The sequence below is a fragment of the Nyctibius grandis genome, chromosome 4, assembly GCF_013368605.1.
Source record: "Nyctibius grandis isolate bNycGra1 chromosome 4, bNycGra1.pri, whole genome shotgun sequence".
NCBI classification, from domain to species: Eukaryota; Metazoa; Chordata; class Aves; order Nyctibiiformes; family Nyctibiidae; genus Nyctibius; species Nyctibius grandis.
The window spans coordinates 72,098,658-72,125,915 of record NC_090661.1 but is presented as its reverse complement, the minus strand read 5'-3'; the positions used below and the strand labels follow the sequence as shown (position 1 = coordinate 72,125,915).

Below are 27,258 nucleotides of genomic sequence, written 5' to 3'. Positions count from 1 at the left end.
TTGAACCGGAGAAATATGCTCTGCGTAAGTCCATGCTCTGTAGACTCCCAAGGATCAAAAAGAAATAGACTGCCATGACTGAAACAAAAAGGAAACATCAAAGAGTTGAACAGTATTAGAACTCATACTGCTTGTAAAACTAAGCATTAGGATTAGAAAAAGCACTACAAGCCTTACGCAAGGTCCCTGGATGCATCCTCTTAGTAAGCAATAATCAATACTGAGGATGAGAGACTGTGTTCTTTGATTGACGAAGTATTCAAGGCTCTTTTATCTGTCTCCATGATCAATTTCTGTTTATTTAACAAAATATATGGAGCCTAAATTGGCTCCTGTCAGCAGTGCAACTCTCACAGATCCCAGGAAGCTTTCTCATTTTCATTGCTTCCAAGACTGCATTTTTCATTCAGCTGAAGTACACAGGGATTCCACCCAGGCAGATGGATTCCTGAACACGAACACTGTAACAGGAAAGGAATCCTGTTCTGTTCAGCTCCAGTACAGCAACTGCCAACGGAAGAGCACTGACACTTTCTTGAAAAACTCTAATAGTCCTTTCTGCCCTTGGGAATATGCTCTCAGAGGAGTACATGTAATTAAAACAATCTTATCTGGCTGTTAGCTGGAAGACTATCTCCGAACGGTTCCACCTCTTCCTCCAAAGAACTTCTCTGGAACAAACCGTGGATAAAATAAACTCTTAATGCTCTAGACAGTATCAGCCACATTCCAGTGTCCAAGCCAGAGCCTTTGAGAGAAAAAAGTAAAAAGAAAGATGCTTGATTGTCAGAAAGGAAAGCGCTGCTGAAACAGCTAAAAGATTTTTTAAAAAAAAAAACCCTTTAGCTGTAAAGGGGTACACTCACAAAATGCTCATCACAGCTAAAAATTACTTCTGTGGCCTTACACAACTAGTGACAATGCAGTGTGCAACTGTCAGGCATTAGTAATGAAAAGGACAGCAGAGACCCACCCAGGTGCTTCTGGGCTAAAGCAGCCAAGCACTTACGCCCTCATGGTAAGCTGGACCTCACTGTCAAGTGAGTTTCCCCAGTCTACAGGAGATCCTATAAAATCACAGCTGCAGAATCATAATTCATGACTATAATTCACAAGGAAAACTGAAAATCCATTTACATTTATTAGGAGATGGTTGTGCACAATTCCTCATTCAAAAAGTCTACAAATAGAATTTAACACTTCTGATTGCAAGCAAATGTTTGTTCATCGTTCTTGTTCAGGTAAGGCCGACTTCACGCCTTGTTACACTTCCAGGATTTAGCATACATTTGTCAGTTCTTTACTTTCCTCTGGTAACAGTCCCACTGGAATAGTAAGGAGAGTTCACTAAGACACTTTTTAACAGCAGCTGAACTTGGCTTACACAAATTTAGTTTTGGAATATACTTCAAATGTAAATTATTCTAGGCAATTTTCCATTGTAAGATCTTAAAACAACACTGTCAAAGGCTTTCCCCCCTCCCTCCCCTGCATTTATACTACCACCACTATGAGCTCACCCTCTATAGAGCCATATGACCAAGAACCTCAAAGCACTTCAGAAAGGAGGGCACCATTTTAAATAGTGCTATACTTGAGCTGGAATCCTACTTATAAAAGAACCTATTTTTTCTCTGTCTTATGTTTACAAAAGGACAAGCGTTAAACTAAACCAATCCTGTCTTGACCTTAGTCCCACCTCTGACTGACTGTCATTTTCTCACATGCAATCCTACCACTGATTCAGGATCTCTGTTTAATTACAATGCTCACAGTTGAGTTTCCTCTATGGAAAGGTGAGCATCTGCTATAGTCAATTATTTTCAGATGGAAGCACTGGCCAAATTTTAAGTCTGCCACAATCTTGATAATCACTTGATTGGAGAGTCACTACCATAACTAATGTAATTTGATAATGCATTTGATCCCAAATTGGTTTAAGAAGTGTAATAGACTATATAAGCATTTCTCTAAATCCTCTCATAGCTGAAACTATATAGCTACAGTGAAGAAATTCTAGTTTTGCCTTAAGCTGAACCTTTTACAACATTATTTTAACTTACTATTTTGATTTAGAGCGCTAATTTTATAAAGATTTCCAGTTTGCAATTCTTACTGAATAGGTGAGTGGCAAACATGAAAATATATGTACAAGTATTAGTATACTACCAGAATGCTGTATTTCCTTCTTAAAAATGTCCTTAATAAAGCATCAGACATGTCAAACAAACTTTTGTAAACAAAAGATAAATTACTCATGTTCTGCTCTGATTATAGCCAGATACATATTCTACTAAAATAAACATTCTCTTGTCATTTTCCATGGCCCACATATCCATATACGTGACGTAAACCACTCAAAATCATCAGTAATATATAAACCTCAGTACTCAACAGGAACCTCAGGAAAAATATAACTAAGATGTCAACATCAAGAAGTGACACTGTGTTCCACTGCAAAGTGAAACAAATTTATTTGTGCTAAATGAATGGAAAGAATGTATTCAGAATACATTTCTTTATACATTGTACCGGCTTAGGCTGCTAAATAAGCATTCATTAGTGCCATTTTGTGCTACTTTCTTGTACTGTTTCTACCAAGCAATACATTTTGGCTGTTACGCCGATATATTCCTATATGCTCATCTTATACCTTATTTTCTAACAGACTTTTGAACATTTAGAATACCTGTTCAAACTTTGCTTCAGGGGAACCACAATTAATATATTTTAACAAGAAAAAAGTTATCATCAGCTGTTCTCTACAATCACATTGCCTTCTGCAGAAAAAAAAAAAAAAAAAAAAATCAAAGAGCACACTTTAATCAGCAATCGGTAACCTGTGGGCAGGACCACACTTCCCAAAGTTAATTGTGACAGATCACACAGGATGGGCAGCTTACAGGTTAACGTAAATGTCAAGTGAAATCATCAAATCTTAAGGTCCACAAATTGTACATTCCTCAGACTCCAACAAGCCAGTTCCCTCACTGTAAAATTCAGACTGTACCATACGTTTGAGGTGCTTTCACACAGCAGAAGTATGGATGTGTCCTGTGTGCTGAATTAAGCTTATTTACTACATAATACAATAGAGTATGTGTCTTGGGCACTGATTAGGGTGTTTGACTCACTTTTGCACTAGAAGCTGTTATTTCAAATGACTGAAACGTAGTGCTGATTTTCCGTAAGCTTGGTAAACACTGTATTATTTCAGAATTTATCATATAGCCCATCATGCCTTTAATTTTCTGCAAATTGTCATGAAAAAAATATAAAAAGGTATCCCTTTAATTTTACAAACCTAAGAGCCAGGAAAATGAAGCTTTGGAGCCAAGCAAAACGACATAACGCCGTATTACCAGAGTAGCAAATGTTCCAGCCAGAGAATGGACATACAAGTTCAAGTAAACACTGATGGAAAACTTTGTTAAGTTAGTGTTGTAGACCCACAACACCGGCTGCATTTTATACAAACGTTTACAACACAATTAACAGTGAAGCCTATATAACCTCAGTGCAAATAAGTCAAATCCAAATATGCCAAGTAAGCCTTTGGCTTTTAGTAAACTGCTCCATGTTATGAGTCCACTTCTGACATACAGACTGCTGAGCACATGCACTAAGGCTGAGAGGAGGGATGCACTGAATGTTGAAAAGTGGCTGACTGCGATGCTGCGGATTGGACCGTAGGTTGCACAGGTGGTGGAGGTGGAGGCGGAGGTGGCTGCACTGGGGTCTGCGTGTTTGGAGAAGGAGGAGGAGTGGGACGTTTAAATTTGTCAGGGCTGTTACTTCTTCGTGGTGAAGGCCTCTGCAGAACAAATATTGAAATCATGTTTAACACACTCCTGAACAACTTTAAGTGCAAGTCTAATCAATGTACTGAGCATGGCAAAGGGAAAAAAAAAAAACCACACCACAAAAAAATCTGAACAGTTATGTGGGAAGAATCCATTTCAAAACACTGCAAGAATCACAATACAACTTTTACATAATATAAACATAGCAAAGGAAAGAGGAAGTACTTTTGAGATCAAACAGAACACACATTCCTTCCTGTCAGCTTGCAGGAAATGAACACAAGACACATGTCCTGAAGATACGTTTACCTATGATGACCAGCAACCTAAAAAGAAATGAGAGATGCTGTAGAGACAGCACCTCCCGGTTGTGCTTGCCCAACCAGCAGGTGCTGATGAACCTTTAACTTTACACTGCTGGCGTATGAAGTCCAAATACGTACTACACGAGTGTGAGCGGGAATGTTTCAAATACCACAGTCTGCTCAGAATCTCTAGCTTTCTGAAAGACTCTTAGCCTGCACACTGGAGCAAGACCAAAGCATAATACAAGTTGTTCTTTGGAGAACAAAAAAAGATTACAACCCTTTGACCTGCAGGAGTGAAGCCATTGTGAGAGAGCTCCCCTCAACAGAAACCACAGATTTTCAACAACCTGCACGTTTAAACACAAAGATTTAAAACCCACTTTATCTTTACAAACACGGGCTGGGGAGGGGGGGAATCTTCTTTAATGTTAGCAATGTAAAAATACAAATTACACTGCACAACACTAACTTACGCACTTTTGAAACCAAAATGCTCACTACTTACCGATGCAGTTAGCATTAATCAAGAACCTCATGGCATGACAAACCACCCACCAACAATTAAGAATCAAATCAAAGGTGACCAGCTCTGGGGAAAAGCATGATCACCGTGCTACAACAGATGTACTACAGGTAAAGTCAATTTATTCTATAATGGAGATCAAAAATGAAGAGTCAAGAATCAAACTGCAATTTAGTCAAATAATGTATATTGTATCTATTTTTCTGCACAACTATGTACAACAGATTAATGCTCTATGCGAAAAGCCAAGGGATTCCTGACAACTGACTGATGTCCTTGAAACACTTAAAATCATTTATTGCATTTGCATACATCTAATAATACGAAGGGACCTGGTTTCAGTATCGAGACAAAGCCAAAAACTACTTACACCTTTCTCAAAACAATTAGTATTTTGTCCTGAAGATGATCTTTTTCTTAGTGACTCAGTGTGACACCAATTGATTTACAGTTTCAGAAAGACTAGTATTTTGCAGAGACTGACAGGAACAAGTTCCTTGAAAAACTTATTGATAAAATTAGGTTCCAGGTTTTCCAGAAGCATAAAGATCTTCCTGTGACTAACTCTTGTGACACACAGCAGTGGGCTGAACTTGGACCAGGATTCTACCTTTCTGCTGAGCTCCAGCTTCCCTCCTGTTCTACCTACTATCATAGCATTCCCACCACTCTTTGCTCAATGAAATTAGCAATTATCTTTGCACACTCACCTAAACGATTTTAGAAGCAGCCATATTTTAGCATTCTACTAAAAATTCTATTGAAACATGTTTTCACATCTGAGAATGACAAGTATATGCAAAAACCTTGCAGGATATTTATATACTACCATACCTGTTGAGAAAAATCAAAATGGTCTTGATACAACAACTATAAGGTATTTTGCCAAATGCTTAATATTTAGGCTCTGTTTGCTCATTAAACTCCACAAATATTTGGAAGAAACAGGATTAAGTAGAAATGCATCAAACATCAGAGGTAAAAAGGAAATAAATCCAGTTGAAAGGTATGAGAAATTGTCCTAACAAATGTTTATATTAACTTTCTTCTTTGCCAATGAGAATAGAAAGTAAGAGTTAACTGCCTGTTACAGTGACATGGTGGTAGCATTGTGTGTCATCCTGAAGAAAACCTGAGCTTGGAGCAACCTCAGATGACTCATCCGTCAGATGGTGGAGACTAGGAGAAAAATGAAAGCAATGTTTTTACTTCCCAGGATAGGCTTAGTAGCTTAGAACATCACTTCTCACACCCTGCCTGCTGATCCATATGATGATACCTATTACTGTCCTTAAGATGATAATACATCCTATTCTTTTGCAGAAAATAAGGTTCTTCAAAAAGAATCAGTTTCTGAGGGGTGAAGAGGAAAAACAGGGTTGAAGAAAACAGCAATAGATATCTTGGAGTAAGGAGATAAAAACATTTACAAAAATGTTTTGTAAAAAAGCTTAAGGACAAATAATCATAACTTTTAAAAGCCAAACTGACATTGGTAACAAGTATTTACTATTTTAAATACTTACTGTAATACCATGGGATGGTCCCATATGTTGCACATGAAGGCCTGGGGAATTGTAGTAAGACATTCCAGCTCTAGTCAGTGAAGTCGGTGGTGTGAAACCAACTGTGTGACTTGCATATGACAGACCTAAAAATTGTTAAAACAAGGTAACATCAACATTCTTGTTTATATTACAAACTAAGTGTGACGTTTTAAAAATTTTTTTAGTTCTGAATTAATGATAGGTTAAGAAATTGAAACTGCTGCCAAATTAGACACACAAAAAATAATAATTTTACTGAAAAGCGTGATATAAAATTAATTTATTTTCTTGTAGTAAACTACCATATGTTTCAAAACATACATTACACAATGTTTAACATAACTTTTCACTTAACATACAACGGTGTAAAGCTCCCCTGGCAGCTTAGTTTTAGTCCACGAGTATTTCCATCCAGCCTTCCATTTCTCCTCAGAGGAAATGGCTCCCTGAACAAAATACAGTCTGAAGAAGCAGAGAGATTGTGCCTGGAGAAGCCGTCTAGCATTGGGCCACTACAAGTTTCCACAAACAAACTGGATGTAGGTGGCTCCTCCAAGGCATACTAGATCCGCATTCAGGCTTCCTCCTGTTTTGGCTTGGCATTTATAGGCAGAGACCCAAAGATCTTTGGGGCTGTGAAGTTAAAACATTCTGGGATTACTTGCTAGCAGGACTAGGCTAGCAAGTAACATTTAAAATTACAACTTGTTTTATCCACATTAAGAAAAGCCTAATATTCAAAAGTGCAAATATCTAATCCTTCCATCTAAATATTTCCTTTCTGTAAGAACTCATTTATAAAAATACTAAGTCCTGTATAGCTAACCAAGGTAAACACAAATAGCAACTGCTAAATGCTTAAAGTTCAGACCTTGAAGTGTTCTGAACGTTTTGAGTATTTCTCAACACAGCACATTTTCCAGAACCTTTAGCTCATTACTGCTTTCTGACAAAAATATTAGTAAGGCAGGAGACAAGACTTTTCTCAGCTGTTTAGTATTAGACACTAGCAACTGCTTCGGAGAAATCCTAAAGGTCTATTAAACTTCTACAATACCACATTGGATTTAACAGTTTTTACACTTCAACACTAAATCAATGCAAAACAGTGCCACTGCAGCTACAGCATGCACCAACACCCAGCTTTGTCCTTAACTGCATGTATCTGTGTTTGTGCCTATAATTAATGAGACAAGATCTTGGGCAGGGGCAGGAAGCCTCAAATCACTAATAAAGTCATGTAAGAAAGCACACTCCCTTTGCTTCCTTCAATTCTAAGTTTGATTCTGCTACATCCCCAATGTATCTCTGGTGCAAATTACAAGTGCCTCCAATGGAATCACTGTCACTTTAGAGTAGTTAAACAATGCAGATTAACAAAATAATCTGCTTCTTGACTACACAATCTAATTGTCTGTACAGTACATGTTTTATAACTAAGTGCTTTTGTAAGCACAAAGACAGAAATAAATCAATGATCAGGTAGGTGACAATATGTTGCAAGTCAGAGACAAGAGCCCAGAACAATAAAAGGCAAAAAATACACTTTAAGTCACTTTGCAACATTACAATTTTGGACTGCCTTGGGGTAAACTAGCTCCAAAACTTTCATAAAAGCAAGTCTACATCGCAGTCAAAGAAGCAACAACAGAGAAGTGCATGTACAGGTAGCTCTGCAGCCCAAAGCCTCCATAGCCTAGCTGCAGAAGCAAAGCATAAACCCGTTTAACTACACTAAAGACTAATTGGTAATTACAATAACTAATCCCCAGCCGCCTAGGAGTAGCACTACTTCCACAATCTTCAAAGTTCCATGCACTGCGCTAGAAATCTCAGCAGTATCTCAGCTTGAAAGAGTCCTCAAAAGCAGCATCTCAGGCCATGCAAGCACAAAAGGCTCTGGGATTCAGGAGCCAGAATCTGACGCATTAAACCTGACCAGCTATCCATATGAAACTATAGTGTTTCCAACCAGTTTCAAATTATGTTCCCACAAATTCAGGTCATCATTTCCCAAAAGAAACATGCCAAGTCATACAATTATTTGATGGAAAATATAACTGTTGTATTATTCTGCACTAATACTTTTGACATTCATGCATTCATACTTGCATTCATGTATACCAGACAGCTGTACAAAATTCTCTATTGATCTCATTAGTTCTCTAACAAACTGTTGCTTTTATTTTTCTGAAGTCTGAAACTTCCCAGATGTGGATATTCATTTATCAGATGTGAAGGAGAGTAATGTAGCTGCCTGTGCAGAAGTCTTAGCCTGGAATATTTACTGTACCAACGCTACCAAAACTGTGAACTCTGTTAGAAACTATCATTTTCGCTGTTCTATTTTTAACTTTGCTTCAGGCTGTGTTTCAGCATCCCCTGTCCGTGGGATATAATTCCCACTAGAACACAGCACTCCTGTATCAACTACTGATGGGAAGTAAAGTCCACAGGGTAGGAACAAACCGACAGAGTACTCCTGCACTGAAACATCAGCACCTAACAGGCTGCCCAGGGAAGTGGTGGAGACACCAGCCTTGGAGGTATTTAAAAGACGAGTAGATGTGGTGCTTAGGGATATGGTTTAGTGGTGGACTTGGTAGTGTTAGCTTAATGGTGGGACCCGATGATCTTAAAGGTCCTTTTCAACCAAACTGATTCTATGATTCTAAACTGAGTGCATTTCTAGGTAATCTAGGATGCAAGACTAGGTTAACAGATAATTTTCCCTACATGTACTTTTAATTATAACCACTGTGTGGACTGCAGATACAATCTGCAGTTGAATATTGTATTATTATGAAGGCTGCACATGTATAACCACAAACGTCCAAAGTAGTTACTCCAGAACAGTTGTTAGCATGACTACATTTCTGTACACCCAGTTACAGGAAAAGGATAAGAAAACATGTATCATTTTCTTGGTAACATATCTTGCAAAACATTGAAAGTCAAGTGATTTGGCTCATTTCAGAAGAAAAAAAAAAACCACTTGAAAAACTATCATAAAGCTCATCTCTAACACTGTAACATGGCTTATGGCCATAGCTAGTTTTCACACATGCTTACTCCTTTTGCAACACCTGGATGAAAGCTATTTTGAGTCCTTCTGAAAAACTAAAGTCAATCTTGAAAATCAGAGTTTAAAGACATTTTATACACTCTAGCAGACCCGTGTAACAAAACGTCTCAATCTCACCTTGCAGAATGCATCAATACAGAGCACATCTCATTTGCCCTTACTGTAGGACTCTGTCTGACAGGTTCTAAAGGTAAGCCTGGGAAAGCAGGGCATGCAGGATTCGCTTCATTATGTACAAGTGAGTTTGTGATCGCCACAGCCAACAACTTTTAATGAATGTCCAAGTGCAATTTTAAGGGATTTTAAGAGTTTAGTCAATAAAAGCGTTAGTAACACAAATACATTTCCTTTGACCTAATAAATATATTCAGTAATTAAAAACTCAGAAAAGGTTAGTTTGCCTTTATTAAGCAAAGTACTAGAGACAGGAATTCTTAATTTTATAGTTACTGTTTTACAACAGAAAATAGCAGAAGTACAAAAGCCATTTCTCTACGAAACAGAAATGGAAATTGACTTTTTTCCAACACATTCAAGATTAGACTTCTATAAGAAGTTTTGACTCAGAGCACAACAGCAGTATCATTACTAGTTCATCATCAAACTCTAGAAATCTGTTTGAACTATGCATCCTATTGGGCAACTTCTATGGAGGGAAGGGAAGAAAAACAAAAAAGAAGAGACAGTAAGAGAGAAAAAAGAGAGCAAAAAAGAAACAAAAGTTCAAGTGATAGCTTCTTAACTGACCTTTAATATCTGTTCACAGTGCAAAACAGAACCATCCGAAAACATGCTGCACTAGAAGGTATCTAAGGCAAAACTATTCTTACATTTATGATGCAGGTTTTTTCTCCAGACTACCTTTGAAATGCTACTGACCTAAATGTATTAATAGGGCACATTACTATGTAATGCATAAAATAATTTTAGAAACTGGGTTAAATATTTACCAGGTGATATAGGTCTGCTAGAACTTGGTGAGGGTGTATAAGGGATAGGACTGGACACAGTGCGAGGTCTTAATCCTTGTGCAGACATCTCATTAAAATATCTAACAAAAAAAGGTAAAGAATAATTAGATCAAACCTTTTAAAATGTGCCATATTTTAAATGTTTCACTGTGTTTTTTTTTCAATTCCCATAAGAATCACATTAGATTAATGAAGGACCAGTCACCTTTAGGAAATCATGAAAGGAACTCTTGTCATTGCTGAAGGCCCAGATACTGGCTTAACTTTCAATGGAAATAGCTGGACTTATCTTAGTCATTTGCAGTTAAAACTGCGCAAGTTGCATACGATTAGAGTAGCACATATTAAGGCCAGAGGCATAAATCATGTCAACCAATCTGACCTACACTACATTCTTGCACTTTACACATCATTTCTACATTTAACTCAATAGCTGGTCCGGCTGGAGTATATCTTCCAGAAAGGCATTCAGCACTAATCTGAAATCATGAAAAGGGGGAAAAAAAAAAAAAAAAATCATTAGAGTATTGGTCATTTGTTCCAACAGCTGATCAGCCCTGTTTCCTCCTTGAATCCCTTTGGTCTCACAATGTTTAGCCGTTTGCTCATCGTGTCTTTTGCCACTGGAATAGAGATTTTTTGAACCCTGGACTTTCTCCCACTAAAGATACTTCTAGGTTGTGTTGCAAGACGCCTCCCACGCTTCACTGTGATAAACTGAACAGATTAGAACCTCAGGAAAGGCATTTTTCCCCGCCTGTAATTTTAGTGGTATTTATTTGTACTTTACTCACTGAATACAGTGAAGCTTCTTCACAGCCATCAAGTGCTATCTAAAAGGAGATAAAAATCATACCAATTGCTCCTACTTGCCACTTACTGTTTATATCTCAAAAAGTAATTTTATGTATTTTTTTCACAGCACTAGCGTGGCAGCTTTCAGGTTGACTTGCACTGTCCACTTAAGATTTTTCTGTCATTGTCTAGATTAGAGGCTCCCCTGCTCACCTTCTCCTGCGCCTGGGTTTATATTATTACATTTAGCTGTGTTTCTTTACTGGACACAGCAACACAGCAGGCAAAATTAGCTACGTAACAGCCCTTTGACTCTTACATTTCTCCCCTACTACCACTGTGTTCTCAGAAATTCTTAGTAGCTACATTTATTTCCAGATCACAGAAACAAAAAAAAAAAACAAAACATGAAGCAGCAGTAAAAATATTCCTATTTGATGGAACTGACAATGATGACTACTTCGAGGTCTGTGAGCCAGTTCATAAACTATTTGAAACATGTTTTCATACTGCATCTCACTGATTTTTAACCAGGATATTCAGAGTTACTAAGCCACAACAATTAACACAGGCAGTATGCTGTAGTGGTACCAAAGCTGGTTCAAATTTGGGTAGATCAGGTAGTAAAAGTAGCTACAATAGAGAACAGAAAATTAACAAACTGGCAAATTATACTTTAATTAAATATACGCTTTCTAAAAAGCTACCAGTGGCAAGGTTAGCGAAATGGAACTGACTAGACTACCTCTGCAACACACAGCAACCTGTGACACAGACAGTACGTGTATTACAGCAAGGGAGTGGTCTTTGTGATTTAATCTTATTTTATTCTACACAGAGACAATTTTCTGTAAGCCATCCTAGCACCTGGATCAGGTGATATGGAATAGCAGCACACTGTTAGTATGCTTCCTGGTTTCAGATGTTTCCCTGCTCCTCCAGAGAACAGCATGGAGGATTGAGAAGACAAAGTTATTGCTAGTCAGGAGGAAGAAGTTTTGGGAGAGCTGTGTATTTTGCATTCAGTAAAGCATCTTCATCTACCCCCATCTACAAAAAGTATCATCAGCTAACAGAACGCAACTGAAAAAAACGGGTATCTGATACATCACCACCATCATTTTTAGGAAGACAATGTAAGCTGACAAAAATTTACATTTTAAAATCATTACTACATGTAGTTCCACAATTATTTTGTCTACACAGCTCTCCTAAGACTAACCACTCTAATACCTGTTTCATTCTTCCCTTTACTTTGTATTACTTACACTGCAAATACCTGTTTTGGAGAAATTCTGTCACACCTTCGTAGTACCAAGAAAATCAACATTACAATGAAATTTCTTAGAAATACAGAATACTTAATCAAATTTTCCTGCATTTTATTGATGACCACTACCTACAACTGGTTGACAAAAAAAATTATTAGGATACTCTACATTTTTGGATTAATACTGGTAATTCATATAGATTTAGATTTTGACTGTATTTCCATTACAATGTAAATATTGGCAGAAAAGATTAGGCTAATAAAAGTAGATTCAAATACCAGAATCCTGTGTTTCTAACAATTTAATTTATCTAGCATTCACTACATCTTAATACCAGATGCTACTGTAGTATATGTCAGTTGCCTCGTATTTCATTAAATTGAAAACACTACCTTGAACTTTAAGGGTGCTCCTTGAAACAAGATATCTGGTACATTGTTTCTGGTAGATTATGGCTTATAACAAATATACTGATGACCCAAGAAGAAATATCTCAGTATCAGAAGAATACATAGCACACGGTAATTTTTTAATTTTTTTTTAAAGGATCACTGTAAATCCTAAATAATGTAAAACAGTACAACAAAATAATGAGCATTTGATAAGAAATAAGAATGTTTTATTCAAAGTGTACTTAAAAACCTCTTTCAAGATATAACACTGTCATGTGACTATGATGTGAGAAAACACTAAAAGGCATCATGTAAAACCATGAAAAACTCAAGACTATCTGTAAGGTCAGTGCAAGCAGCGCAGCTTGCAGCAGAGAAAAAAAAAATCAAGGATTTTGGAGATCAAGAACAACCCAACAATTCTGGAAATGCTTCTTCTCTATAAAGCTTTAAACAGTATCCCTTTGTATTTGGCTGAACACATTTTACTTTCTGTAAAGGACAAATTAGCTCCAAGTAATGACGTTGTTCCTACCTCACAGAATTCATTGCAGTAACCAGGTTAAGGGCAAACAAAGGTACTATGACCGAATTATTCCGAACCTCAACTCCACAACTATATTTATTTCAGTATACATTATCAAAACCCTAAGCAATCTTCAGATACAAATATTTTCTTTCTCACTGTTCAAACTCATGTAATTTCTACACAAGTTTGATACAACTCTACTGAAGATATTCCTGGACCGTGCTGAAATTTGATACATATATTAAACCCATATACTAGTCATTTCTTTAAATACTTATTCTATAATACTCAAAAAGAAGTATGAGTATTGATTGATAAGCTCAATGCCTACATATCTGAATGGCTAGAAAATACAAACCTTTCATCATCCATTTCTAAGCTGGATTCACTTTCTGACAGTTGCCTGCAGAGTGCTTCCCTACGTTCCATTTCCCTCTGTAATTTTCTTTGAAGCCTCAAGTTTTCTTCTCTCATATGTCGCTCCTCTTCTAAATATTGTGCCATCTTCTCTGAATCTGAAATTCAGAATTTTGTTAAAATTTGATTAAAATTCAATTTCACAGGCAAATACGTTGTGCCTACTTTCACTCCAGTACTTCGAGAACGAGGGTGTAGAAAATGCTCAGGATGGATCACTCAAAATTCTCATCTCTAAGTCATTAGCTCAAAGCCTAATTCAGAACAGTAGCTACTAAAATAAATCACTGGTTGACAGCAATTTTGGAAATAAAAGGTAAAAAGCAAAAAAAAAGTTTTAAGTATTTACTTAAATGAATTTGAAAAGAAAGGAAAGAGTCGTGAAGAAAATAATAAAATCAAAACCATACAGAAATATAATCATTCCTGCTCCATTAAAATACTGCTATTCCATGTTTACAAAGATTTTACTCCAACACACAGAAGAAATTGTTGTAAAGGTATATTTCCATTTTGAAGGAGGAAGCACAAAACAAATTCTAAAACCCAAAACACTGAAACTTGTATTAAATTGCTACCTTATATGTATTCTCTCTTCTGTGGAAGTATCACTTCTAAATGTAACAGTATCACTTATTTATAACTATTATTATTATTATTACCAAAACAGTTCTTAGACTAGAAGTCAGGAATACAAAATGTAACACTAATATCAGAATTTACTAAGCAGATTTTATTAAGTTTTTATGAATAATACTAGAGGTTCTCTAATGAATACATACTGCAAACACCAAACTGAAAACTGTATTTCAGTTTCATCTTCTGCTTGCAGGTTAGCACATCCAGCATTGCTATCAGTACTGCTATTCATAGTGCAGCTCTGGTTAATCTGTTCACAAAGGGAAAGAGTACTTTTAAATCTAGATCTCATTTTCAATGAGAATTTCACTTTAAATGCTTCTAAATTTTTACTCTAAATCACAATAATTCAAAAAGAAACCACTTAAAAATAATAAAGAATACTTGAAATTAATTAGGCTAGATTTGTACAAAGAGTACCTCAAATCTAAGGCCTTGCTCTTGTTCTTAAGTTCAGTAAGTGAAGGCTGCAGTGCAGAATTGGCAAGTACAAAGATAAGCAGTCCTTATCTTCTTTTAACTGACACAAACTTGTGCACAAGGCCTCTGCACAAGAGCACTCTCTCATCATCTCTGTCTTTAAGGAGGGCTGCTGCCTCTAGCAAGCTGTTTCTCCAAATGGGGGTTGAAATATTCCAGTTAGCCTGTCAGGACCAGCACAGCAGAGGGGGAGAATATTGCCTGTTTCCAACTCACCCAAATTTTTCTGTCTATATGGTTAAGTACCTACTTACCTATCAATTGAAATACAATGCTACTGACTAGGAACTGTGCTATCAAAGAAGGCAGAACTGATGAACCTCAGACAGAAATTTTAGATTTAGCATGAAGGAATGTAGGACTGGCATTGCAAAGATAACATGAAGGGGCAAGCGACCTTCCTGCCAGCTGAGACCATGTGCTCAGAGCTGTAGCCGCTTCTCTTGAAAGGCAGGGCAAAAAGCAGGCTTTCCACTTCTGGTCAGGGGTCCATGACACTTTTCACAACAGAAACACATAGACTTCTACACAACTATTTATTCTGTCCACCTTCAAAGTGAGCTTACATAGGTAAGAACAAAATAAGATTACTTGTTCTGTTATATTGTGAAGTCAAACAGCTGCCTGAACAATTAGTCTAACACAGCTACAAAAAATGATTTAAAGGTCACCTTTAACAAGTGAAATTCTTACATACAACTGAACTTTATTTTGCTGGTTGTTAATTCTTTTGCGTAATTCTTAATTTATAACAAGAATCTTACAAAGTAGGTCATAAGTATGTTTTGAAGAATCTATATGTTGAAATACTGCTACATCTCTGAAAAAAAAAGAAAAAAGACAGAAACATTTTTTTCTGGCCCAAATATATTACAGAAATATTTGTTGATTCTTCCAGACATCCTTCCAGTAAAGCTAAAAAAAAACAAACTGCAGTATAAATACATCAATGAGCAATATTATTGCAATTATGAAAAATGTTTTAATCCAAACCTGCCCTATTTTCTTCCACTTCTACCTTAAATCCAAACTCGTGAAACTACATATAAAAATCTTACATTACACAGACTTAAAAAGATTTTGTTGTTTACTCACGCTGTAACTGTGCAGCCCTCAGCTGTTTCTTTAACCTCTCCACTTCATTCTTTAAAAATCTGATATGTCTCATCATATTTTCCGGAGAATCTATCTCCATGGATATGTCTCTGGGTGACGGAGGAGCAGATACTGGCTGGTCTAATTTCTCCTGCAAAATTCTGTATGAAAAATAGTTCAAGCTTTACCTTCAATTCTAATGAAAAGAAAAACCCTTAAATCCCCCAGAAAGCCACTGCAAGGATTCTGAAAGGAATATAACATTTATTTTAACTACTGTTTTCGGGGAAGAGAATTTTGGGAGGATTTACAATGCTTTCTTTTTTAACTCAAAATAAAAAAGGTAGAATTTGTTGTCCAAGCACAGATGGATTTTCTAAAATACTCAGACATTGACACTCCCAAATATTTGTGCACACAGCTCAGAAAAAACAAATTCTGGACTATATGTAGTTACCTCAGTTTTATACTCAAATGCTACTGACTCCACAAAATCATTTCTAAGCAAATTTGTTTAATCTCTTATGAGTTTTTACGTTCATGTTCTTAGAGAAAGAAAACATATTCAAGATGAAAAGATGAGTAAAGTATGTCTACGGTGAAACACAAGCTTTTCTGCATTTCACCATTATCAAAAGAGAAAACTTCATGGACATTTTCTCAAGCATAGTCAAATAGTCACCCCCTCTCTTTTTTTTTTTTTTTTTTTTTTAAATCTCCAAATGGAAAAGTATTCCCTATAGTCAGGTATTCAAATATCTCAAATAACTGATTGTAAATTCAGGAGTAATGAACTTCTCTTATAATGAAATAAGCATGTGGTAGATATTAAATGTTCTAATGATTATTTTTGGAGTTAACATTTGAAGTATTTTTCAGCCTGAAAGCATGAAGCTGTTCTTCACTAGAAACACGTTGACTGGCCAGATCCAACTGCCCTGAAGAGCAAGGACAGCACTATGAAAGCACAACTCTTTGCATGGCCTAGTATTCACACGTACCATAAAAAGCAGTACTAAAACATGGTCTGACTCCACCACAGCTCTCCATAAGAAGGCACACAGTCAGATAAATTAAACCAGAAATGGTTTGGCTTAAAGAAGGCTTTAAATCTAAGATGCTTAAAAATCCCACCAAAGGCCCATTCCGCTATGGATTTATCACTGTTGAATATCACACGTAGCTCTTCAAAGCACCACCCGCACAGCAGGGCTCTGTAAAATAAAACTACAAAACCTGCAGTTCACCCAGGCTCAGGTGTTTTCTGAGGCCCCAGTTAAGATTCACAGAGCAACACTAACAGAACTATCCTTAAACACGTGGAAGAAAATATGGTATTAATCATCTCTTCTTCCCTACTCCCCACAAAACCAGAGTTCTTAGAATATGGCATTAAAGGGAGGGTAACTTTAGTACATATTTTTATTCTTAGCTTTCCCATGAACACAAAGTCTCACCGTCTTAACGTCTATCGAAGAAGCAGTGAGAAGTCTCAATGACATGAGTGCACACCACTGAGAAAAAGCTGAAGTTTTTTTTTTGAACAGGGAATAAACAAGAGCTTCGCATATAAAAAATACACTAAAATACCACATTATTTTCTCTGGGCCACGGATATAAAGCTGACCCCAAACCAGAAGCTTTAAAGAGAGTCTATCAGCAGTTGAAAAAATTCAGCAAATTCCTTCAAGCTTTCCCAGGTCATTTCTTATACTATTTAGTTTCATCTACTTTAAGCAATCAAGGATGTGGCATCATGTTAACAAGGTGCTTTACAACTGCTTTAACTTCCAGGTTTTCATAGATTAAACAATTCTTACGGGACAGAGATGAACATATTTAATCCAGAACATTACGTATTAAATGATCTCTCTCCCACAGTAACAAACACACTGCAACAAGACAAACCGTTTTTCTGCTTCAAGCTTATCCATCCTCTTCCAGAGACGATTCACTAGTGCTTCTTGTTCTTGTTCCAAAGTATTTTCAAGGTCAATCTTCTCACGTCTTAGCTGGAGAGGAAAAAACAACCAATTAAAATGATGGAAATATTTTTTTCGCAAGGAACTGTCATTAGGAAAGATCATTGCTGTAACACCACCATTTTACATGATGCTCTACGACAGCAAGGAGAAGGTGAAGAGACAAAAATCAGGCACAACACACTGGTCACAGAGCCAGTGAAAAATAAGAGATTCTGGAGTTGCACAGTTGTCATCTCCTTAACAGAAGTTTTTCTCACAGAACTTGTTGTTTCTGGCCAATAAGGAGGACTTTGAAATCTGGACACGCAGTCGCTGATGACATGACAAGCTTATTCAAAGATATCTCCTATTCCGTGCATGTCTGAAGTTCAAACTGAATTTACCATCCACTACACCAACACTTATTCTTTTGAAAAATTTTAGGCTTTTTTAGTGGAAGAATCACAATTAAGTTAAGCCAGAAACAGAGGAAAAGCCATGTTTGCCTTGTGTTAGATAAAGGAGCGACATTACAAAAATAGTAAAGAAAAAATTGTGTGAACGGCCTTATGTGTTACTGTATCAACCCTTACTAGCAGAAACAAATTTATTTCTATCTTAGCAAAGGCTTTATAAAAGCAAACACTTAACTTGACATTATTCCCTTTCACTTACTCTGTGAACAAACATTCTTGATTCTACTATAAGCTAATAAAAGCAGATATAATGTAGAAACACACATAAAGAAATGTTATTAGCATTTCAGTACAAATACAATGCAAATATTAGTAAAAATACACTAGAATACTAAGAGGCACTGCTGATCTTATTCAGTAACACTGGCAGCTGAACTCCAGAAGTTAGCAATAATGAAACATATGGGAATAGATCAACACCTTTGCAGGTGCAAAATAGCGTGGAGGTATTTTTCCAAGCCCAATCTTAGTTAACACTCACCACTTTCCTGATGGGCAAATAATCCCACATTAAAAAATGGAAAGACTGAAAACAGATTGTTTTTCTCACGCATTTACTGTGTCACTGGGTGAAGTGGTATTACAGCATCTAAATTTGTAAGGGCTCTGTGCTAACCACTGAATTAATACTGAGATACCCAAACAAAATTTAAACTTATGCACTTCAGGTAACAGTGCAAGTTTAATGAATGTACAACTTTATTTTTTAAAGCTTAGAGGAACTGGTCACGGTAAGTAAAAACAGACATATATGGATGAGTAGCAGGGAAGATAATTAGAAAAAAGAACACTGTTTAGTAAATCTTTCCATGTCTGACTTTCCAGATGTACATTAACAGTTGGGGGAACTTACGCTTCAATAAAATAAAAGTCAGGTGCAACATGCTTCAGCCTCACACGAGGGATGAGAATTTGGATCCTGACCGACACTTTGTTCCCCACACCAGCAGAAGCTGGAGTGGTAAGAAGGCAAAGGGCTCAGCCCTTGGCGAGACAGGATGCTTTGCCTTAGGGCACTGCTCACTAGCCATTTTGGCCAGTGCTTGGGGCTGACAGCATTCAGAAGGAAAAAAGTACACAAAACGTTCTGGGAATCTGTACACCGTGCTCCTATGTTACCAACATGCAGATCTTCACTACATTGCATAGCTATCTGTATAAACACATGATGAAAAAGGTTTGACTGCAGATCACTACTTCTGTAGAAATGGTTTTTGCATCACTTCAGTGCAGCATGGTTTAGACTCACCTGCTCTAACATAGTCTTTTTACAACTATGTTATTGACCTAGCACCAAACAAACCCACAAAAACATGCTGGTGAAAATAAATCTATTTCATTTCATGGCAGGAAGATGAGCACATTGGAATTTGAAGACAGAGTGAATTATTTATAACCTCGGATTTGAAAAAATCTAAGATTACATGTAGTATTATAGCAACCATCACCAAGGCAGCGGAGTCCATTAATTAGAAATCTGCATGCAGGTGAGCATGCACAATGGCAAAATTAAATCATAGGCAACAACATACAAATGAGCCTTGTGCTGTGCCCTGAAGGCTGGCAGACATGCTCTGACGAAACACCAAAGCAACGGGATTGTGAAATGGAGATCTGACACTCCACATTTCCAGCAATACGAAAACACACTGGGATCAAGTATCTTCCTTTACTGATCTTGAGTGTTGTCCCAGTTCCTCCCAGTGTCAGGATATCAAACCTCTGAGGATGAACACCTTGAATTGAACCTACAGGAGAAGCAACTGCCACACTCTGACCAGAGCTGTGAATTCAGAAAATAGGTATATTTGTTTTGTACTAGGTAGTTTCAGGTGTACTTTGAAATGTAGTTTAACTCTAGTCAATGAATTTGTTAGGAATGTGATAATATTCTTAACTAAAATAAACAGGATGGGATTGTATCTCAAGATCAAACCAGCAGCTCTGTCAATACTAGTGCCATTCTATATGGCTTCAAAGTTACGTTGCAAACAAACATTTTTACCATCACAACAGGGAAACGAGGAAGTATTGCTTGCTTTTTTGGACTTTAATCTTCCCTTCAGAGGAAGGGAAAAATCCTGTTTAAATGTTCTCACTATCCAATTGTGTTTCTTCTCTCTCTTTCATGCATACACTTACTTTACTTCACTTCAAATGCAGCTAAAATATCCACTGTCTGTGTATTCCTGGATTACTGCTTCTTCAGCCTTCTTGCCAACTTACTAACAAGCACAACTGTTCCCTCCTGAAATGGAGATCTTCTGAATCAATGGAAGTTGAATAAGATCTCTGCCTAGACACACTATTCCAAATTTCACTTCTCTGCTTCTCATCTGCCCCTCCCACCTAGTATCTTTAATTCTTTGCTGCTCTCCAAGAATATCTTTCCAGAAGATTTTACACATTTCATGTTCTTCTCCTTTCAAAGAAGGAGACAAGAGATGATTATTAGCAGTTTAGTTCTTATTTCTCATCTCCTAACTGCATCACTTCTAGTTACCCACTGTACTATATGAAATAGAAAAGCAACTAAAAAGAGTAACAGCAAGGCTACACAAACTTGGCCTCTGTAGGACAAAACTGACAGCTATTTATTTCCTATCAAACGACTGAACTATAACACAGAACATTATTGCTCAGTTTAGCTGAGATATTCAGTTAATGAAATAGTCACAAATTGCAAATTTCTTCACCATTAGCCTTCAGAGAATAATGTCCATAGAATCACAGAATGGTTTGGGTTGGAAGGGACCTTAAAAATCGCCTAGTTCCAACCCCCCTGCCATGGGCAGGGACAACTTCCACTAGACCAGGTTGCTCAAAGCCCCATCCAACCTGGCCTTGAATGTTCTGCCACTTCAAGCTGACTTAAGAAAATTAAGTCAGGTCACATTTGAACCCTAAGATCCAACTTAATTTTTTTTTTTAGGAATAACATTCTACGTAACCATCACTGATACAAACTGGCTACCTACCGCTCACCTGTGGCACAAGCAGCTCAGATGAGAGAAAGCAAAGGAGGAAGGTCACAACGCATAGATAATTCATGTTCCATATTTTAAAAGTAATAGTTTAGTGAACATACGTTGTAACTATCTGCTCACTGGTTACAGTGATAGATGTAGTAATGCAGCCGTAGATTACGTTCAAAGCATTGCTGAAGCACTCCTTCCAAGCCCTGTTTAACAGGTCTCACAAAGGTTATGTTGAAGCGTTGTGGCAATCTCTCTTCCTTAATTCCCTATTTGTACAATAAAGGCAACATTGCTCTGCTCACAGCTTCTGGTTGCTTCTTGCTAGGTACAGCACATACCCCAAAGGCTGTTGCTTCAGTTGGTTAATTAGCACAATAAGCTTTTTTTTTTAAATTTGTGTAAGAGAAGAAAGCACCCTGAAGTTCAAAGTAACTTGAAGTTTACTATACCTTACTGTAAGAGAAAACAAAGGCATACATTGCATTACATATAAATATGCATGAAATTTCTAAGTCAGACTGATAGCCAAATTTAACATCTTCATAAACAAGTTTCCAAGATCAGACATTTGAGAGAAAGTCCTGATATCACCAAGATATAAGCAATTCACCTTTGAGCATCCATGCTTTTTGAACAATCTATTGCTGATATTCAAATGCAGCAAGAAGTTTCAAATTTTGTGGTTTCACAAGTCTGTCGCCCAGAACAACAATACGAAAATAAATACCATTAAAATTTCATCTGGGGCTCATGCTAACATTTCAAAGACTAGAACGGTTTAATATGTAAGCTTACTTTGCACTTTGATTAAGTGGCCGCCACCACCACCTTGTGGCTAAGAGAGTGATTTCAATCTCATGTTAATTTCCAAGCTGGTTAAGGATTTGCTGGCAACTGTATCTTCCTACCTTTCTATTTTTCAATTTGTTCCATAGATCTCTCCATACAGAATGTTAACATAAGAATCAAGAAAACCCATTTCATCATTAAGATAGCCGTCAATTAATTTACCCACAATGTCAACTGAAATTAGTGTCATACAAAACTGGTAGAAATTCAGGTTACTAGCAACAAAAAAGTTCCACATCTCATGAGAACAACAAAAAAATTCTCAGAAATAATGTACTATATTTACACCACCCAAATTATTGGACTTCCACAAGACAGAAAAACTGAAGTTCTTGAACAAGCCTATATGTTTCACCAGTTTGCCTTGTAAGTCAAATGGACTCCTACTAATGCCAGAGATGCTTTGATGCACGTGTCTAAAATTAGACATAAGAGCAGTCCCAATGTCTAAACTTCCACTGGAAACATGACAAAAACAAGTAGTGTTTTATCTCTGTAATCTTCATTGTTGTCTAGGGAGAGAGGGAGTTAGTCACAGTCAAATCTCAAATCTTTGTTAAGTATACACACAGCTGACATCTCACAGTTTGAGCCCTGTGCTACCCAAGCTGTCACAAAAAGGTGACCTAGAGCACAACTAGACCACATACATACCGTTTACCATTGTGCTTAACTGCTATCAGAAGTGACAGTCTTTCTTACTAGCAGCATGAGAGTGGAAGCTGATGAACAGCAACAAGAAGAATTACTTACAAAAAAGTTGCGTTTGCAAAACTCACATCTGTCCAGCAGACACAAAGGCCTGCAGTAAGGCTACTAAAAAGTTATAATGGCCATGAAAAAAAAATAATCGATTTCTCACAATAAATTATATTAATGATTTATGGCTTTGAAAGTCAAACTGACTTTTCTATATTCTTGATATTGCCCAGTTTCTTACATGCATAAAAAATTAAGTCAAATCTAATACAAACCAAGTTTGTTGGGTTTTTTTTCAGAATCCCTTGTTTTACAGTCATGTAATTCTGAAAGTAAGGAGTTACCTGCTCCAGGGTGAGCTGCTTCGAAATTGTATCATTTTCCAGTTTTTTAATCTTCTTCATCAGTTTGTTCACTTGAAATTCCTGTTCCTGCTCTAAATGCTGCTCCAGTTCAGCCTTCTCATGCTGCAGCTAAAAATTTAGGAGACATGGAAGTATTTTAAACACACAAATAAAGTATGAAACATTATGCACCATTTATATGTTTACTTACACATGTTTATTCTTACTGCACGTTACATGCTCTACTGATAATTCTTCTCAAAAGACTTCAAAAAATGCACAACCCACCCAGCAGCCCTTAAAAAAAGCAGCATTTTATACTGTGTTCCATTTACAAAGTAGATGGAAGTAAACTACATTTCCAAATATTTAATAAAGTCAAATCTAAATAGATATATATAGCATATAAAATAATTATAGACATTTCAAAAGTAAAAAAATCTATCATAATGTTCACAAAAGCATCAATTTTAATCTAAATGCATCACCTCAGGAGCACCCAAAGCATAAAATGCAGGTCTTAGCACTTCTTTCTCCCAGGCAGCTGAAAGTTTAAAATCATGACTGAAGTCATACCACCAAAATTGCTGTTTAACAAGACAGTAAAAAAATTAAATCTAATTTCTATTCCTATGCTAGCAAGAATCAAAAGATTTTGATGACAAAAACACTGGTTATATCAATGTTATACATTTTCTTAACACTCAATGGAAATTTTTTTCAGTTAATATTTCCAATTAAAAAAAAAAATCTTTACTCTCAAAGCTCTCAAGCAGATCGAAACAAAAAAAACCCCACAAACCACACCACAAATTTTAACATAAATTATGGCTTGGAGGAGAGTCACTTTTAACATTAAAGTCAAAATCACAATGGAATCTCTCTGAGATAGGGATCCAAGTCTTCCTGTGGATAAAACAGCGTGACTGGCACCGTGGTACAAACATGGGAATTTGACTTAGGGAAAAGCAAACGTCACCAAAAGACAATAGTGTAATTACACTGTGCTCTGGCCATCCACTGAAAATTGCAGGCACTTTTTTCCACCTGCTTATTTTTCTATGCCAGTTATTCTGGCTATCACATAACAATACGTAAGATCATAGTGTTTAAATGTGTGAGGAAAATCTGAGGAAATGGAGCCACACCTCACAGTCATGGACACAAGCTGAGGTTCCTGGATATCCCAGTGAAGAAAGAGACCTTGATTTTAAAACAAGGTAAAATTGCTAGTTCATTAATTCAGTTCTTTTTGCTGCTATTTAGAGACAAAATAGTCTGTGAAGTGCAGCCTGGCAGAGAGTTCAGAGGAGAAAGGCTTGTGTGGAGAGAGCACTAGGCAGACAATAACTACTTGGCAATATACATATTGGAGAAGTTTGCAGTTTAAATGTATTTTCAGTGTGTATCAATTTTGAGATTTTATGTTTCACAAATTAAAATAAACACTTGAATAGTAATTAAAAAAAATAATTAGATTTATTCCTTTCATTTACTAAATTACAGTATTTTTTTCTAAAACCCCTGACACCCATGGAAATTCCTATGCACTTGAAGACACCTAGACTCCAACATGATAATCACTGAGACTATCATGGCAGCTCTTGATCAAATGGTTAGGGAATTTTGTTAAACTGTCTACTTGGAAATAAAGTAATTTCATTTCATGTGTCAGAATACACAGAGCTGATAAGCGAGATTTTTATTAGAAGAAAAATTCCACACTTTTAAATCAAAATACTGTTTGTGTTGTTTGATAATGAAAAAACGTGAAGTTTATTACTTCAGTATTGGACTGAAACTTGGTGGGAAAAGAACAGGTTGCATATGAAAAGGACATTAGTCTTACAATCCCTTAAGCCCCTCTCCTTCCCCACCCCTACACAGCAGCTACAGTTTAAGACTGAAGACAGCGTGTGGATTACCACCTAGCTCAAGATACTTGCTGCACTTCCATCAATCTTCGTTTTGCTTCATTGAAAAAGCCAGACTTTTCTTTTCACCTAACTAAAAACTAAGTCCAAAGCCAGTTGCTGTAATCAGCTTATATTTAGTTAGCAAATTAAACTGGGTGAAAAGGCACATAGTCAGAATCTCTTACTCAGCCTAAAGCCAGATGCTGCTAACAGAAAGCGTGTGGTTGGGGACTGCTAGCATTTGCGGACAGTCCAGTGAGTCAGGAAGCCCATACAGTCATATGAAGGCACCTCAAGCCAATTTAACAACAAACACTGTTTCTTGCTCTTGTGTACTTCATGCAAATGCAACTACCGTATTATTTAAAACAAACGGAGCAGCAATAGCACTGTCTTGCTTTTCAAATCATTCCTTTCAAAGCTTGCTGGAATTTCCAACACACTAGAACTGATAAGGCTTACCCTTTAGATCTGTAGCTGCTGTGTAGGAGCTACTAAACCCCACCTTGGGAGTGTGAACATACTGCAGCCAAAGGACCACTCCAGCTGACCAGAAAGCCATTAAGGGAAGCCAGGAGAGATCCATGACAGGAATATGTTCTATTCTGATTTTAATGTAAATACACCAGGAAGTGAAGTAACTGGAAATAAAAAGAAACCCACAAACACTTTCCCCTTGGATGCTAAAAGGGATAATAACATGAAAGCCCTCCTGGACATTCTGATGAACCTCCTTTATTGTGCTACTCCCCTTCACCCTTTCGACTTCATTATTCAAAGTGGGAGAAAATTACTAATAACACACCCCAAAATACATATTAATGGTGCCTGTCACTAATAATTCGGTAAAATAATTTTTCCCTTTTATTGGCTTTGATCACAAAACCAAACCAAAACAAACAAAAACCAGTTAATGCTGAAACCCTAATGCTGAGAAACAGAACTGCTACAATGAGAATATATCCACTGGTAAAACACTGGTGTATAGTGTTTATTTTACTTAGTAAAGTAAGAGAGTATTTTCAAACTGTTTTTAATTATATGCAATTATAGTAACAACTGTTTACAGATACACCTACAGCTGTCAGCTAAAAGAAAAAATGTATTAGAATATGTCACCTTGATGCCAATGTCTTATAGACCTTGAATTGCATATGAAATCTATAGAAGAGATACTGGGGGCATTCTCATCTACATAAGATCAGAGATGGGTTTGGTGCAAGACAGACAGCTAATACTTTAAAGTGAGAAAGAGACTATCAAATACAAAACTTAGCAGCACAAAGAGTGCATGCATTAGTTCAGGTAAGTCTTATAAAACTACAGTAATATTGTCCTCTCTCTACAGAAATAAGTTACTTGATACAATGTAGGACCACATTTACCTTACTTTCTTACTGTACTTGCTTATTCTTGGACAGCAGAAAGTGTTTTTATGAAATAATGGAGCTAATGGATGAAGTTCCCCCTTAAAAAAACAACTCTCGCTTATCCCCCAGACTATGACCTTGTACATCGTACTGAACAGTCTATTTTTACTACTCCAGCCCTCAGAAGTTGTCCAGTTCCTCCTTTGCTGCATCCTGGAAGTCCTATTTATTAACAAACGTGTATCAGCAGTTTACATCCTCTTTATGTCCAGATGTTCAGCAAATAAATGATAGAGCTGACTCTGTTTATTTCGCACACACTCACATTTGTGTCCTTGAGCTGATGCATCATATTTTGGAGAGCAGGAAGGGTAATAGCTTATGTTTACAGACTTAAAATTTTTTAAAGAATTGTCAAGATTCAGACTTGCATGAGAAACAGTTCTGTATAGCCTCCCAATTACTTAATCTGCCTGACTATACATTATGCTATTATCTTGGCGTGTCGTAACATTTTACTTTCAAGGACAGATACTTGTACCAATTTGCACTTCCAAAAATATGAGTGTATTGAAAAAAATCTGTATTTGACTTTGAAAAGGACTATTGCACAATTTAAAAAATAATTGACTTTGCAAGTTCAAACAATATTAAAAATTAATTACTCTTTTGAGCAGCCTTGTTTCACAAGAGAAAAATTTTCAGGACTTACTACTTCAAATTTCAAAACAGTAACTCAGCTAGTCCATGTCCACAGCTGCAAGAACAGACACTACATCAAAACACTTCTAATGATACTCTGCAAAA

At 36.7% G+C, this 27,258-nt stretch overlaps 1 protein-coding gene across 1 annotated transcript in view; it reads right to left on the bottom strand.

Moving 5' to 3' along the window:
- Positions 1-1,118: 1,118 nt before the first annotated feature.
- The window catches only part of CCDC6 (coiled-coil domain containing 6), a 53,056-nt gene continuing 26,916 nt past the window's right edge, over positions 1,119-27,258 (bottom strand). The window contains exons 3-9 of the mRNA XM_068398804.1: positions 23,166-23,294; positions 17,764-17,867; positions 15,856-16,016; positions 13,583-13,739; positions 10,217-10,317; positions 6,161-6,285; positions 1,119-3,814 (exon numbers count right to left, since the gene is read on the bottom strand). Coding sequence (XP_068254905.1) covers positions 3,623-3,814; positions 6,161-6,285; positions 10,217-10,317; positions 13,583-13,739; positions 15,856-16,016; positions 17,764-17,867; positions 23,166-23,294 — 969 coding nt within the window. The 3' untranslated portion in view covers positions 1,119-3,622. The remainder of the gene's footprint in view (positions 3,815-6,160; positions 6,286-10,216; positions 10,318-13,582; positions 13,740-15,855; positions 16,017-17,763; positions 17,868-23,165; positions 23,295-27,258) is intronic.